The 13,474-nt window shown below is 38.0% G+C and overlaps 1 protein-coding gene across 6 annotated transcripts in view; it reads left to right on the forward strand.

Moving 5' to 3' along the window:
* Window positions 1–12,279, forward strand: part of CDK5RAP2 (CDK5 regulatory subunit associated protein 2) — an 83,948-nt gene extending 71,669 nt beyond the window's left edge. For all 6 annotated transcript variants that reach the window (XM_010570998.1, XM_010570999.1, XM_010571000.1 and 3 more), the window contains 8 exons: window positions 28–149; window positions 1,560–1,808; window positions 3,481–3,564; window positions 3,690–3,949; window positions 6,253–6,399; window positions 8,420–8,558; window positions 11,153–11,199; window positions 12,096–12,279. In XM_010570998.1, coding sequence (XP_010569300.1) covers window positions 28–149; window positions 1,560–1,808; window positions 3,481–3,564; window positions 3,690–3,949; window positions 6,253–6,399; window positions 8,420–8,558; window positions 11,153–11,199; window positions 12,096–12,155 — 1,108 coding nt within the window. In that variant the 3' untranslated portion in view covers window positions 12,156–12,279. The remainder of the gene's footprint in view (window positions 1–27; window positions 150–1,559; window positions 1,809–3,480; window positions 3,565–3,689; window positions 3,950–6,252; window positions 6,400–8,419; window positions 8,559–11,152; window positions 11,200–12,095) is intronic.
* Window positions 12,280–13,474: the final 1,195 nt, after the last annotated feature.

A 13,474-nucleotide genomic window follows, 5' to 3' on the forward strand; every position in this document is an offset into this window, starting at 1 on the left:
ACTTAGCTGTTTATTGGGACTTAACAGGTTGCAAACAGAAATTAATGTAAAGCAACGTCAGCTCTCCGAGAATGAGAAGTTACTGCAGTCACTTAGAACGGAGATCAAGGTTTATGAAAAGTTGGAAGAAGCAAGAAGGAAGAGGACAGGTATAAATGTACAATTGTTTCTACACCTGTAGCCCTTGCAACCCTTCCCTCTCTGAATATGATCTTGTCAAAGGACAGTAAGGCTATGTCACTATTTCTTTGTTCCTGCTTGTCTGCTATGCAAAGTAGAACTGACAACTTGATGATAAAATGCTACTTTTTACTTAGTAAGGAGTGTAACTGCGAGGTTGAGATGTGTCCTATGTTCTGACTAGGCACACCTGAGTTTCCTTTATCTTTTTAGCTAAGCTAAAACCAAATATTGAAGATTCAGTGGCTCAGGCTGGATAAGCTTCATGGGAGCTTAGATATTTACTTGTCATCTAAATACATGCTGCTGCATTCTCACAGGTAGTGCTTACTCGGGTAGCTTGTGCTTTCTGTTGTCTGAATATGAGGGTAGTGTCTTCTCCCTAGGGCTGGGGAGAAGCGCTGGCACTGCTTTCTGAACGAGACGTTTAATAATTTCCTGTCCACTTGTCTGTCACTAAAGGTGAGGGGTAGGAATGAGACATTTTAATGAGTTCTTCCCACCCCTTTTAAGGAATCTATACCACCACATAGTTGTTGGTATGGCTAGGTAAAAAAGTGGAATGCTGTTCATTGCTGCATACTTGTTTCGGGATGCAGCAAATTTCCCATTGGAAGTTCTTGTAAAAGTTGATTCCCCCCACCTGCCCCTTCCTGCTCCTTTGAGTAACATGCCCTGCCGTCACTGTATTTCATGCCTAGCTGCAGCAGAAGAGCCCTGTTGGCATAAGGCTTTAAGCCAAAAGTGGCTCAGGGATGGAAGTAAGTCTCCCTGCAGAACTGGTAATGTAGTTAGAGAGTAGCTGCACCCTCTCATGCAGTTGAGCCCCTTCCCACTGTCTGGAGAACAGTTTGATTTCAGCATGAAAGAATACATGGAATTATTTGTGTACTGACCTCCTTCTATGAAGAGACGAACACAGCCCTTGCTTTTTTCAGGTTCAGATTTGTTCCTCTGGTTGCCAGGTGATCACTATTTTCTTTTTTCTTCTGTGTATAAAATTAAACTCCCAATTCTACTCCATCCCTCCTCCACGCTCCAAGATTACCCATTCCTTTTTCTTTCCCTAGACTGTGCATTAATGCACTTCAAATTTTGTAAATCCTCTTCATTCTCTTTTTATATTTTTTTCCTTTTGGCATAAGACTTATTGGCTTTTATGGACAAAGTGAAAAATAATTTTCAGCCCTTTAAATCTTTCAAGGGTAGAAGCAATTAAGACATGCTTTTTTGTCAAACCATTATCTTAATGCTGCTTGTAGTTAATTCTTAATATTGAGGATAATGCTGGCTGTAATTTACTTGCTCAGCATTCTGATAATGGCTAATGTTATTTTAATTGTTAAAGATGTTAAGTGTTTCTTTTGAAATTGTCTCAGATCCCAGATGTGATGCATCAGAAGAATTCCGAAAAGATCAGAATAATCCACTTGACTTACATGAACTATTGACTGAAATACAGAGTTTGCGAGTGCAGCTTGAAAGAACCATAGAGACAAACAAGTCTTTGCATGAAAAATTAGAGGAACAGCTTTCAAAAGAAAAGAGAGAGGAAGTGGGATCAGTGTCGGCTGTAAATATCAACTATCTTTTCAAACAAGAATCTCAGCATTACGCAGGAATGAATGGTACTGTGCCATACGTGCTTTTGTTATACTGTAGAACCTGTGCCTTGTTCTTTAAAGATGCTCTTAAAGCCTTATACAGCATCAACTGTACATTTGGGAGCTGCCTATCAGCCTTTCAGCTCCCTTTCCTGTTAGAGCTATTAGTGCACGGGGAGGTGAAATGCATACTGCACTGTCTTACAGCCTCTAACTGTCACTTCCTTTTCATTCAAGAAAAGCATTTGCAGACAGTCTCTGGGATGGAAAGATGCCTACATTAAATTGCGATAAATTTTGCTTACCCGGGGGTTCTTTTTTTTAATGCAGAGCTCTATAGTGTGTGCTAAGGGTGAGTATGTATTACTCAAGATTTATCAATAAGTGCACTAAATGGCCTTTGTATAAATCAGTTGTCCCCTTTTTGCCCTTGAAGAATATCTTACCTTTATTTCGATCACTGTTAAGTGATACTGTTCTAGCAAATCAGGGAAAATATAGTGTTTACACTCAGGGTTAGATTATTGTCCCATATGGAGGTACATGGGATACAGAGGGCACAAGAATGTTCTTTCTTGCTGCTAAAGTACTCTGCATAGTAACAGCTTTCCATACTTCCAGCATAAAGCCACCTCTCCTACTGCCTGTACAGGTATACATCGTGTTATGGGAACCAATAATAATGAGGCTTTTTGGGTCCATACACTTCACCCAAACATGCCTACCTAAATCTTACGCACCACACAGAGCAAGCAGCCCCAGCCAGAGAATTAGTATGAGAGCTCGTGAGACACAACAGGGTTTTTTACCACCTTACTTCTTTTGTGAGTCCATCATGTCCAATCAGAATTGTACTTCAGAGGAAATACATAATGAGCATAACTCTGCGCCACCCTGCACAAGTAAGAAAGATGCTGAATGTAGCAAATAATGTTTATGGGTTGCTACCATTCTCTGTGCGCTTTATACTTGAACACTAAATTACAGTCATGTGCTCCACATGGGGATGGTTCCTTAGGGCCAGTCACAATCAGGTAGGTGTGGAACAGCTTTGTGGGGAACCTATATCACCAGTGTCCCCAGGTTGCATTAGTTCCCAGTTAGTTTCTAGATAGAATCCTAGATGTTGCTTTTGACCTGCATCAGGTAGAGTAGATGGGAGCTGGAAAAGCTTGTTATTTCTTTAAGAAAATGGTAAATAGTGTTATAATAGCTTTGATATGGACCAGAAAGACTCCTTGGAATGTCAACAGCTGAATTTGTTAGCTTTTTAGATGTACTGTGATTGGTCTTTACTCGTAGGTACGTAGGGAATTTGGAAGGTCTGGGGATATACAATCTATACAATCTTTAGTATGGTATAGCCTTGGAGAGTGTCATACTTTTTGTGGAGTTAATGGGAAGCTTGCGTTTGTTGATTAAAATATCTTTATCAGGATATATTTTAGATTTGCTGACCATGACTTGATTTTGGGAGTTATCTAGAACTTTGGATAGATGGTAAAAAGATAAACATAGGTAAATACTGGTAGATACATGGCGTGGTACTGGGAAATTAGCTGTGTTTCCCTGCTTCCTGAATCCAAGTTTAGCATCAGCAAAAAAGAAAAAGGAACAGAAGTAGGGCTAGGAAGTTTTTTTTAATGCATGTTAACTTCTACTGATATACTCTTCCTTGTCCCATTTTTATGTATAGAAAATCTTTGCAAATGCCCTGCTGCCAGCAGAAACACTTGTGAGCTGCAGAAGCATGGACATTGCATTTCGCTAGCAAAAACAGGTACATCCAAAAGTATTTTAAATGGGCATGTTATCTGTATCCCAGACTTGCTGTTTAAGAGAAGTGTAGTGTCAATTAGTTCTGCATGTAAGAATAAAAAAAATTAAACTGTTTTTCTGTCCCAGGTATGCACTCTGCCTCTAAAGACAGTTTAGACAGTAATTCACACTGCAGTAGCACTTCATCTTCCAGTATGGCATGTACCCCTCGTCTTGTGCCTGGACATCGCATGTGGGCAGACAAAAACGGGCGCCACGTTCTTGGCTTGATTGAGGATTATAATGCTCTACGGAAACAGATTTCAGAAGGGCAACAGGTCTTAGCAGAAATGGAGATTTCTTTAAGAGAGGTCACTGGTACGAAACTGCAGGAGCCTGGAATAAAGGTAAACAGTGAAAGCTGTTAAAGGATGGTGAATTTTACCTAGAGGTGCAAAACGTATAGGTTACAAAAGCAAAGAACTAGGTTAATGGTGCAGCAGGCACCATTAACTGAATAACTCTGTCAGGACACCTCAACCTTGACAGCGCAAGTCTCATCTAGATGCAGGCACCTGTCTGTGATTCTGGGTTAATGAGGCTACGGATAAATTAGTTAATTCTGGTCCTTTAACAAGCAGTCTCACTTTTACTTGCTACTTCCTTTTACTATGGAAATAGGTGATTGTTACACTGGAAACAATAAATAGCCAAACAAAACCAACAACAAAACCCAGATGAAACTCTAAAATGCTTTAGAAAGGGCTTAAACTAGGGGTATGTATCAGTAACCTAGGGATAAAAATAATTTGGGAGATTTTCTTGTAATGAAGGCTTGGTATAAACGCAGGAAATATGAGACAGTTAAAAGAAATCTGATATACAGCTGATAAACTTCCCCACTTACTTGTATTCAGCCCTTTAGTAACACCAAGTGATAATTGTACGTTAATGATTGATATATGCTAATGAGGGTTGTTTCATATTAGGGAAGCTTTTTAATATTTTTCCACTTTCTGGTATCAGTTGAACACTTTAGCAATATCAGTAGCTAGTCTAGAAACTTGAATATCTCATTATTGATCAAATATTGTCTTCTAAGACATAGTGTATCATCCTTTCTGCATCAAGTGTGACACAGTGATACCAAGTCACGGTGTTCTTGCTGTAGTCTTAAACGTAATAATTCCTAAACAAATAAAATGTTTGCTTTGTATTGAATAATGTCAATCCTTTTCCTGTAGAATCACGAGAACTACTAGTGTTTACTTACGCTAATGTTTTCTTATTTAATATTGTCAATGTCTGGATACACTTAATGATAGCATATTTGGGGTGGATTGAATAAGACAAATCTACCTACAAGCTTCAACCAAAGGGAAGGAACAATCTGTACATGTACATGTCTGTGGCAGCTAATAAGGAACTGAGAAACTTAAAGCGCAACAGGAAAGGCTTGGATCAGGCATTTCTAGAACATGCCAGTGGTAAAAATAATGAAACACTGGAATGGAGGGTGCTCAGACACACTGTTACTGGAGGCCCTTTTAAGAACCAATTATGTGAATGTTTGAAAAATTACATGTAATGCTTTCCTGCCTTGGAGTGGGAAAGCAAAGTAGATGAGTAAGGAAGGTCCTTTTCACCCCTATGATTTTATGATAATGTAAATGTTGTAAAAAACATGCTTACTGCTCTTCAAAAAACAGAAGGTCTTAAGTAGCATTAATTTATCCAAGCAGTTATTTTTCTAGTTATAATTAGTAAAGCTATTGAAGATGCAGTCTTCAACAATTCCAAAATTCTTTTTGTGGTATCATATGTGTGCTCACACATTAAAATGATGTCTGAATGACACTTAAGACTCTCTGAAGTATCATATATTTTCAAATGGCCTAGTTAAGATACTGATTAAGACTGAAAAAGTAATCTCTCTAAGTTTTTAACTTGTTTTGTTGGTGTAAAGATAAAAGCAGTAAGTTTCACAATTTGCAGTTTCCTATCAAGCTTTACATCACTGAAGTTTCAGACTACTTAGCAAATGGGATATTTTATGTGACAGAAGGATTCTGGTTAGATAACAATGCTAAATAAGTATTCAAATGATATGCTGCATGGGGCAGGAACTGTGAATGCTTTTCTTTCATTACCCTTCCCCCTTCTGTATCACCATTGCTTTGGTAATTCATTTGCTCCCCTTGCATTCTTTCCCTCCTTTATTTCACATTTATGCAATTTTTTCAATTTGGTTTTCTCATCTGTCAGCAGAGGAAAACATTTTATGTGTGTCCTGATAGTTATTTTAGCATTAAATGGAACAGTTTAAAGGGTCTGCTAAGGAAGAAACGTCTATATTGCTTAAATTGATGTCTGTAATCATTTGACTTTCAAATAACATGACATGAAATACAAATGGAGAAAGAAGAGAGTTGCCAACTATTACAACGTGGCATAGCAAATCTAGTAAATATAATCTATTATTAATCATGGTTATTGATTAGGATAAATCCCCTCCCTCCCTGAAATTCTCAGATAATGCATAATTCAGCAGTCTTTGTAAACTAACAGATTAGCTTTTGTGGCACACAATAGCTGTGTACATCATCATAAATATGAAATCATACCAACTGGATTTAAACCATTAATTAAGATTACATTTTCATAATGTTTTAAGCATAAAATGTAACATGTCTCTAATCCTATGATACAGGTACCAGACCAGGCATCACTGCATAGCTTTTCCACAAATATTCACACAGTACAGCAGATTTTAGAAGAGGCTGCACGTTTACTGAAACTTCTCTGGAGAGTTTCCCTTCCACTGAAACCTGTGCATGGTACTACTCATGGGACTCAGGTATTGTTATGTTTCATTTTGCGTTTTTTGGGTTGGGTTTTTTGGTGGTTTTTTTCAGCTGTTGTAACATGTTGGGGAAAATGCATCAGTTAGTTAGGAACATGTCATTTGGGAAAATCTTTTGAAAATCATGAGCCCAGCATGCCCGGTCTCTGGACACATGGATTTAGTCAGCTCTCATCACTGAAGGCTAAGGCTGAATGTATGCTGGCTTTCTAGCTTGATCATATTGTATACTGAGGTGTTTTTTTATAAATACTTTATATTAAAGATGTAATCTGTAACCCTGTTACATGATATTCAGGAAACCTAGGCAGGTGGTGAATGTTCCATTTCAACAAGAAAAGGTTTGGACTCCCTGTTACAGAACCAAATTCAATTGGATTATGTATATACTAGTAACAACAGAAACTTCAGCAACTTTGATGTAATCTGAACTGCATTTTCCTTTTACGTTTTTGATGCCTAAGCTGTAAAATAGGATGCTTTTTTAAAAGTGTGACAAAACCCCGAGACAAATTTTATAACGTTTTAACTAAAAAGGATTGCACTATGCAAATGAATGAAAGTAAACTGAATGAGGAATGAGTTATCTATACTGTCATAATACCACCACTCAGTAATGAAACTGTTTCAAACTCTGGCTTTAAAATAAATCTAAAGTATTTTCACTGAGGTTTTTGTATGTGTTTCTTAAGGGAAGCAGGATATTGCTGAAAAAAAACTCCCAAACTTTAGGAGAGTAAACATTTTATATATAATTTTAATAACATTTTTTGATGTTATTTTCTAGCATCCTTAAATGTGTAAAATCACAAAAGCAGTAAGAATGAACTGTGCTGTCTAATATATTCACTGATGTTTCAGCTCCATATTTGGGATGTCTTGACAAGTGTGTATACATCCACTTTTATCCTTATGTGTATAATCAATATAGAGAGCTGTATGTTGGCCTGGATTGCAGTATCTGAACATATCTTAACGTGCGCGGCTTTCAGTATGTCGGTGATGCATCTAATGCTTTACTGTCAGACTGACCTAAACCTTCTTGATCTGGATCAATCACTTCTGAAAATCTGGCCTTAATGTGTGTGGGATCTGACTTCCCAGGACTGCACCTAATTAGAGCCTAATAGAATCTTTTCTAGAGTTCCTTATCCAGCATCCTGAGATCTTAAGGATATTAGATTGTTTCTGATGTCTTAAATGCAGTATATGAAAGAATGTCTCTTGAAGCTTGATTCTAAAAGATACTGAACATTCACTGCCTTCTCTTCAGCCCCACAGGAGTTGTGAGTAATCAGTTCTTCTGAAGAGCTAAATGCTAGGGGTGAATTCCAGGAGATGATACTATTATTTAACAAGTGGCACAACAAGAAAAAAAAAATGTACAAGCTTAAGTTTGCATGAGGATCCAGATCAGTGATACTGGCAGACTATGTCAGGGCTACTCATAGTGCTGTTTTACAAGATACTAACCATAACTTGGTTGGAATTGGTGGTGAAAACTGAATCTTAAATAATGATACTGTCAAATAATTTTGCAATAAAACTGTTCTGGTCATTTGTACAATGCCTTTTAGCCCTTTGATAAAGGCAGCATCAGCTATTAACAGAACACTGGAGAAGGAAGCTGGAAGTTCAGAACCTGGCAGACAGGATCCTTGCTGATCCCATAGCACTGGCCTCCCTTGTATTTTTTAGTGGGGCGGGGGGGGGTTGGAAGAAGAGAGGAATGGAAGTTTAAAACCAAAAATAGGTACTTTTCTCAGACTAGCAGAAAAATTAATTGCACTAAAAGCCAGCAAAGAATTGTAGTTGTCTGTTGGCAGATGTCATAGAATCATATGTCACTGGGGATGTGAATGTGGAAGGACAGGCTCAGTGACGTTTTATTCCTTTAAGTTGTTCATACTCTAAGGAAGCTTGAGGGCTCTTGTACGAAAGTATTTAGCAATTCACAGTGTACAAAGTACTTGTATATAATACCTTAATATAATATTTTCTTCTTTTAATTTAGGATGAAGGAATGAAAGCAGAAATACTTAGATTACATAAGAAACTGTCCGAGCAAGAGAAGAAGTTACATAGCACAGTGAAACGCTTGCACTCCACAAACCAGCTGAAGGAAAATATGGAGAAAGTCATCATTGACCAGTGTAAGTGTATGCTTTATTACCGGTTCTTATTTTATTTTTGTAGTCTGTGGCTACCTCTAAAATTGGAGAAACAACAAAATGAATATAGACATGTATATTTTTTTCTTAACAAAAAAAAATAAAAATCTGTCCTTACCTTCTCTTAAGAGGCAGGACTAAATGACTCATTCATGTATGCTGGAATGGCACTTGTGTTATCAGTAATTCATCTAGACTGTAAAATGTTACATATCATACAATGTTATGAAAATGGCCATAATACTGTAAGTTACTCAAGTCATTTAAATGCAATGTAGAGGAATAAATGCTATTTTGCTCCATAGCCTGTAATTTTTATATCTAAGGTACATGTATCTTCCGCCTGCAGATGATTATTTTTTTTAAGCATTTATAGGATGTTTTTTGGTCACTTCTTTCAGAATTGTTGTATTAAACGATGTACAAGTTATTTGTATTAAATCCAAAATTATGTTTTCTATAGGATTTAAAGTTAAATAGCTCAGTTTAGGGTTGTCATATAAAAATCAAAGCTATTCTGTCTGTCCTAATAATATCCCTGGGGTAGATTTACTGGTTTAGTTTGGTCAGTTCCTAGTTCCAGTGACATCTCAGACATACTGGATAATTTCAGTAGGGCTGAGCAGAATATAAATCAACAGAGATTTTACCCTTGGGACCAAAATGTTATGCCCACAGCCATTCTACCCACCCATACTTTCAAAAAGAAAAAACCAGTACATCTACCCCTTATTTTGCTCACTCCTTTTCAGGGCATTCAACCTCATCTGAACTAGGTCCTGATAAAATGAAGCCTGCATTTTCTGAAATCTCCTTCATGCAAAGTACTGCCTGGCTAGCAGCAGCTTTGCTGTTAGTGTCACGTCCTCTAAATTCTCTTCATGTACTGAATTGAATATTTTTGATTTAGAAAAATCTAGTTTGCCAGGTGAAATGAATTTACTAGCTGAGTTCTTTATGAGCAGAGAGCACTCTGCTACACAGAAAGACCTAGATATGATTTTCTGTAAGTTTCATTGATTATGGGAATTATGGATGTCAAGTTACCTTTGCCTTAAAGAGCAATTTCAGAAATGTTTCTAAATTGCATCCGTACACAAATTCCTGACCAAGCATGCAACAAAACTGGTGGATCATATGAAGCTGCTGGATTTTGTTAGGATGCTTACACTTGTTTTTGATATTTCTTCCTTTCTCCTTTTGCTAGTAAGAAAGCAAAGGCATCGCAGTAGGTGACCTTGCCTGCCTTCATTCTCCAAACATCCTGTTAGCTGGCCACTCCACTGAGGATATTCAGGTTCCCTCTGTTATTTAGTTGAGCATTCCTAAATATATTTAGAGGCAGAGACTGGAACATTCTTGTGGCTCAGAGTCTTCTATGTGCTTTCTCTGGCAAGTGAACTCATTGCTTATAAACCTCATCTGAACCTCTGAACATGTAACAATGCAGTGCCAAATTGCAGTAATCTGCCAAGGGTATAATTATCTCATGACAGCTATACCCTTGGAGTTGTTGGGTTCTTATTATTGTAATGAAAAATCTTTATTATGGCTAAATTGTTTATTTTTGAGGCTGGAATATTAAATTGGTACTTGTGAATGGTATTTTTCAGCAGTTATGGAGCTGACAGAGATTAGAGAATCACATATTTAACCTGACATTTCTAAGTACCAGTTTTGTTTAGAAGCATCCCCTCCTCCGTTCACAGGTCTCATGCTGTCCCCACAGAGGCAAACTAGCTGGATCAATAGAGAAAACTTGGAACCCTTCAGAACAAGTCACTGACATGATTTCCCCTAAGCATATATAGGTTGCTTTGTCCTTGAACTGCTGGAGGAGCTGGCTGACTTCTTTTGCCATCTGTCCTTTTCCCAGCCCATCGTCCCCCCCAGCCTCTCCACTGCACAATTTTTCTCCCCCTTCTGCTAACTGCCCCCTCTTCGCCCCGGCCCAAGTAGGCTACCTAGTAGATCAAATTGTAGTTAGTGCATGCACCATCTCACCTTAAAATTAACAGAAAGTCTTCCTTTGATGACTTAGGTCAAGGCAACCAGGTCATCAGTATCGCAGGGGGCTGTTCATACCTGTCATGTTAAACGTAGTGATGAGCTATGTGTGTTTTCACATGTATCGTTCTTGTTACGACAGAAAAACTTTAAAAACACTTCCCTGATGGTTTGATATGAAAAGCAGATTATGTGCTACACAGAACATAGGGCCAGGGGTGGGAAGTGGCATTCTAGTGCTGGCGCTGCTGTGGTCCTGAGCGAACGCTTCTGCTCGTCCCTAACTCTCTCCGCTGGTACAGCGTTGCCCCTTAATCTTGGGTTGTTGCAGGTGGAGGTTTGTGTATCAGCCTGAGCTGCTGAACAGGGCTCAGGCCGGGGAGTAACAGTTCTGGATTTGGTAAGAAAGAAAGTTGAAGTGGTGGTGGTGGGGTCTGTATGATTGCCTGGTCGCTGCCTGTCTTGTAGATGTGAGTTCATACATTATTTAGTATGTGGTCATAAGACTTGAATACAGGGAATAGAGAAAGACTGTGCAGTATTCTTTTTAATCTCCTCTTTCTTTTCAGTGGTTTTAACTCATGATGTCTTGAAGAAGGCTAGAGGAAACCTGGAGGTAAGTAAAATTTTTGTTTGCATTTAATTCCTTGGTCTATATTCATTGGAAATATGCATTGCTGTGTCAGTAGTATTTTGCAGAATTAGTCTGATTTGCTTTAGGTTTGCTGCCTAACGAAGTCTGGGTGACAGGGGTTTAGTATGATAAATATTCTGTAATATTTGATGTTTGAATTAGAGTTTTATGACTGACCATGTAAACAGCTAAACCCTTTCCTTTCTGATGCTTTCCCTAGATTAATATTCATGTGTCATCTTCTTCCAGTAGTTTATTTTTAGCAGATCACAGTCCAATAACCTGTCTACTGAGTAAGTTCACAAAAGGCACCCTTATTTAAAGCTTGTGTATGTGTTAATAACTGGTGGTGCTTTTTGTTTAAATATAGACCTAACAGGCAAAGCTTTTGCAAACAGCTATTTGCTAATGCAGTATATTAAATTAGTTTGAGTGTTTAAGTAATCACTGTTCAGATTTGATTTCTCCCAGAAGGTTCAGACTTTACTCGCAGAAGGATGTCATACACTACTTGACTCCTAAATCCCATCCTTCTCCTCACACCACTCCATGCTGAATGATTATACATCTCCCAGCCCCTCCTTAAATTTTCCTCTAACCTTTTCTGTGAATCTCCTCTCCCTTACCCTCATCAGCAGTGCCTTCTTGAAAGCTTCCCCCTGCATCTGCTGTACTGTTGTCTCAGCCCTCTACCTGAGTTAGAAAGTGATGACATAAAAAAGTCTTTTTGCTTACAGAAGTCTTATCACTTTGATTTGAAGATCTGCTGAACACAGAAGCTCCTATTTGCAGATCCTTTTGTACCATTATGGGGTAGGGGCAAATTGTGTGCCTCTGAAGTACTGTAAAATAGTAATAATTATTGCTTTTCTAACCAGGTCCCACCGGCTGAGAATCAAAAATCACCTTCCTACACCAGCAAAAAAAGGATTCTCTGAAGGAGAAAGTTCTACTAGTAAAGACTGATCTTGTGATTGTTGTTTGCTTCTTTATGCCTTACTATTTATTGATGTAAAAATGTTTGTTCAGTTCTTTTAATGGAATCAGCCTTTGACCAAAAAACAAAAGAGAAAAAAAGAAATCTTTTGGTAAATAACTTATTTAACATTTTCTGTAATGTAAAAGATGGTTTTTAATATTTATTATAGAAGCAAGGTACTAGAGGTATTGAAGAAAAATCCAGATTTTTTTAAAGTTGGCTCATTTGAAATTTTATATTTGTACTTGTCATGTTATAAATCTATTTGTTGCTATAGTTAAACAAGTCCTGAAAAAATCAAGAATGTGATCCACCTTCCAAACTGTATCTCTACAGCTAAGAGAATGTAGGTTAAAAAAAAAAAAATAATCTGCCAGTTGGCATTGTTTTGTAACAATGTGTGTTCAATATTTTAAAGCATTTTAAACATATCTGGAAGATTCTTCTGGAAGCTGCCTGATGCTGAGCTTTCTTATTGCCCTATTAGAAACTTAGATTGATGCTCGGTCTGAAAATGTTACTTAAAATCAGACAATTAAAATGAAAAATAATCTACAAATGTGTTTGGGTTATTTTGTTTAAAACATCAGACTTTGAGCACTTACTTACTGAACAAAGAAGCCATGTTAGAGCATTCGTTTCTTGAGTTCAGCTAAAATGAAATGAATCCAGTCCTTAGTGGCAGTGGGTGTAAGGTATCCCAGAAGTGCTTGTCATGGCTAAGTGGGGGTGTTGGAAACTTGCTTTCAGGAAGCCATAACTGAAGGGCATCTTGCTGTTGGCAAAATGTTGGTGTCATCCCCTGCCTGCCCCCTCCTTCCCGAGATCTGTACAGAGAGGACAGAAGGCCATGTGAGGAACACAGCTAAACAGTTTTGAAATCCATTTTTCTGCTAAAAACTCTGAAAAGCGTTTCTTAAATTTAAATAAGTCTTTTACTATGGGTTTATGTTGCACACTGATACATATAATAGTGGTATTTTGGCAAGGCCAGAGAACACTGGCATAAAACATGCCTACTTGTGCTCCCCTCATCCTACCTGGTGCCTTTTCAATTTTGCCTTCGGTTTGAGCTGCCTGAGCACTCGGTTTCACAGCAGAGCCGACTACCAGCAACCTGCTCTCCATGGCACAAAGTAAACTGGGGAAAATAGTTTAGTTTAACCCTAACAAGACTATAATTTAAAGTGATTTTTGGTTACAAAAGTAGACTTTATGGTGCAATCATGGCTTTAGCGAGCTAAATGAATTCCGCACAAAGTGTGATTTGCCCCCCCC

This window comes from Haliaeetus leucocephalus, unplaced genomic scaffold, assembly GCF_000737465.1.
Source record: "Haliaeetus leucocephalus isolate CR32 unplaced genomic scaffold, Haliaeetus_leucocephalus-4.0 Scaffold306, whole genome shotgun sequence".
Taxonomy (NCBI): Eukaryota; Metazoa; Chordata; class Aves; order Accipitriformes; family Accipitridae; genus Haliaeetus; species Haliaeetus leucocephalus.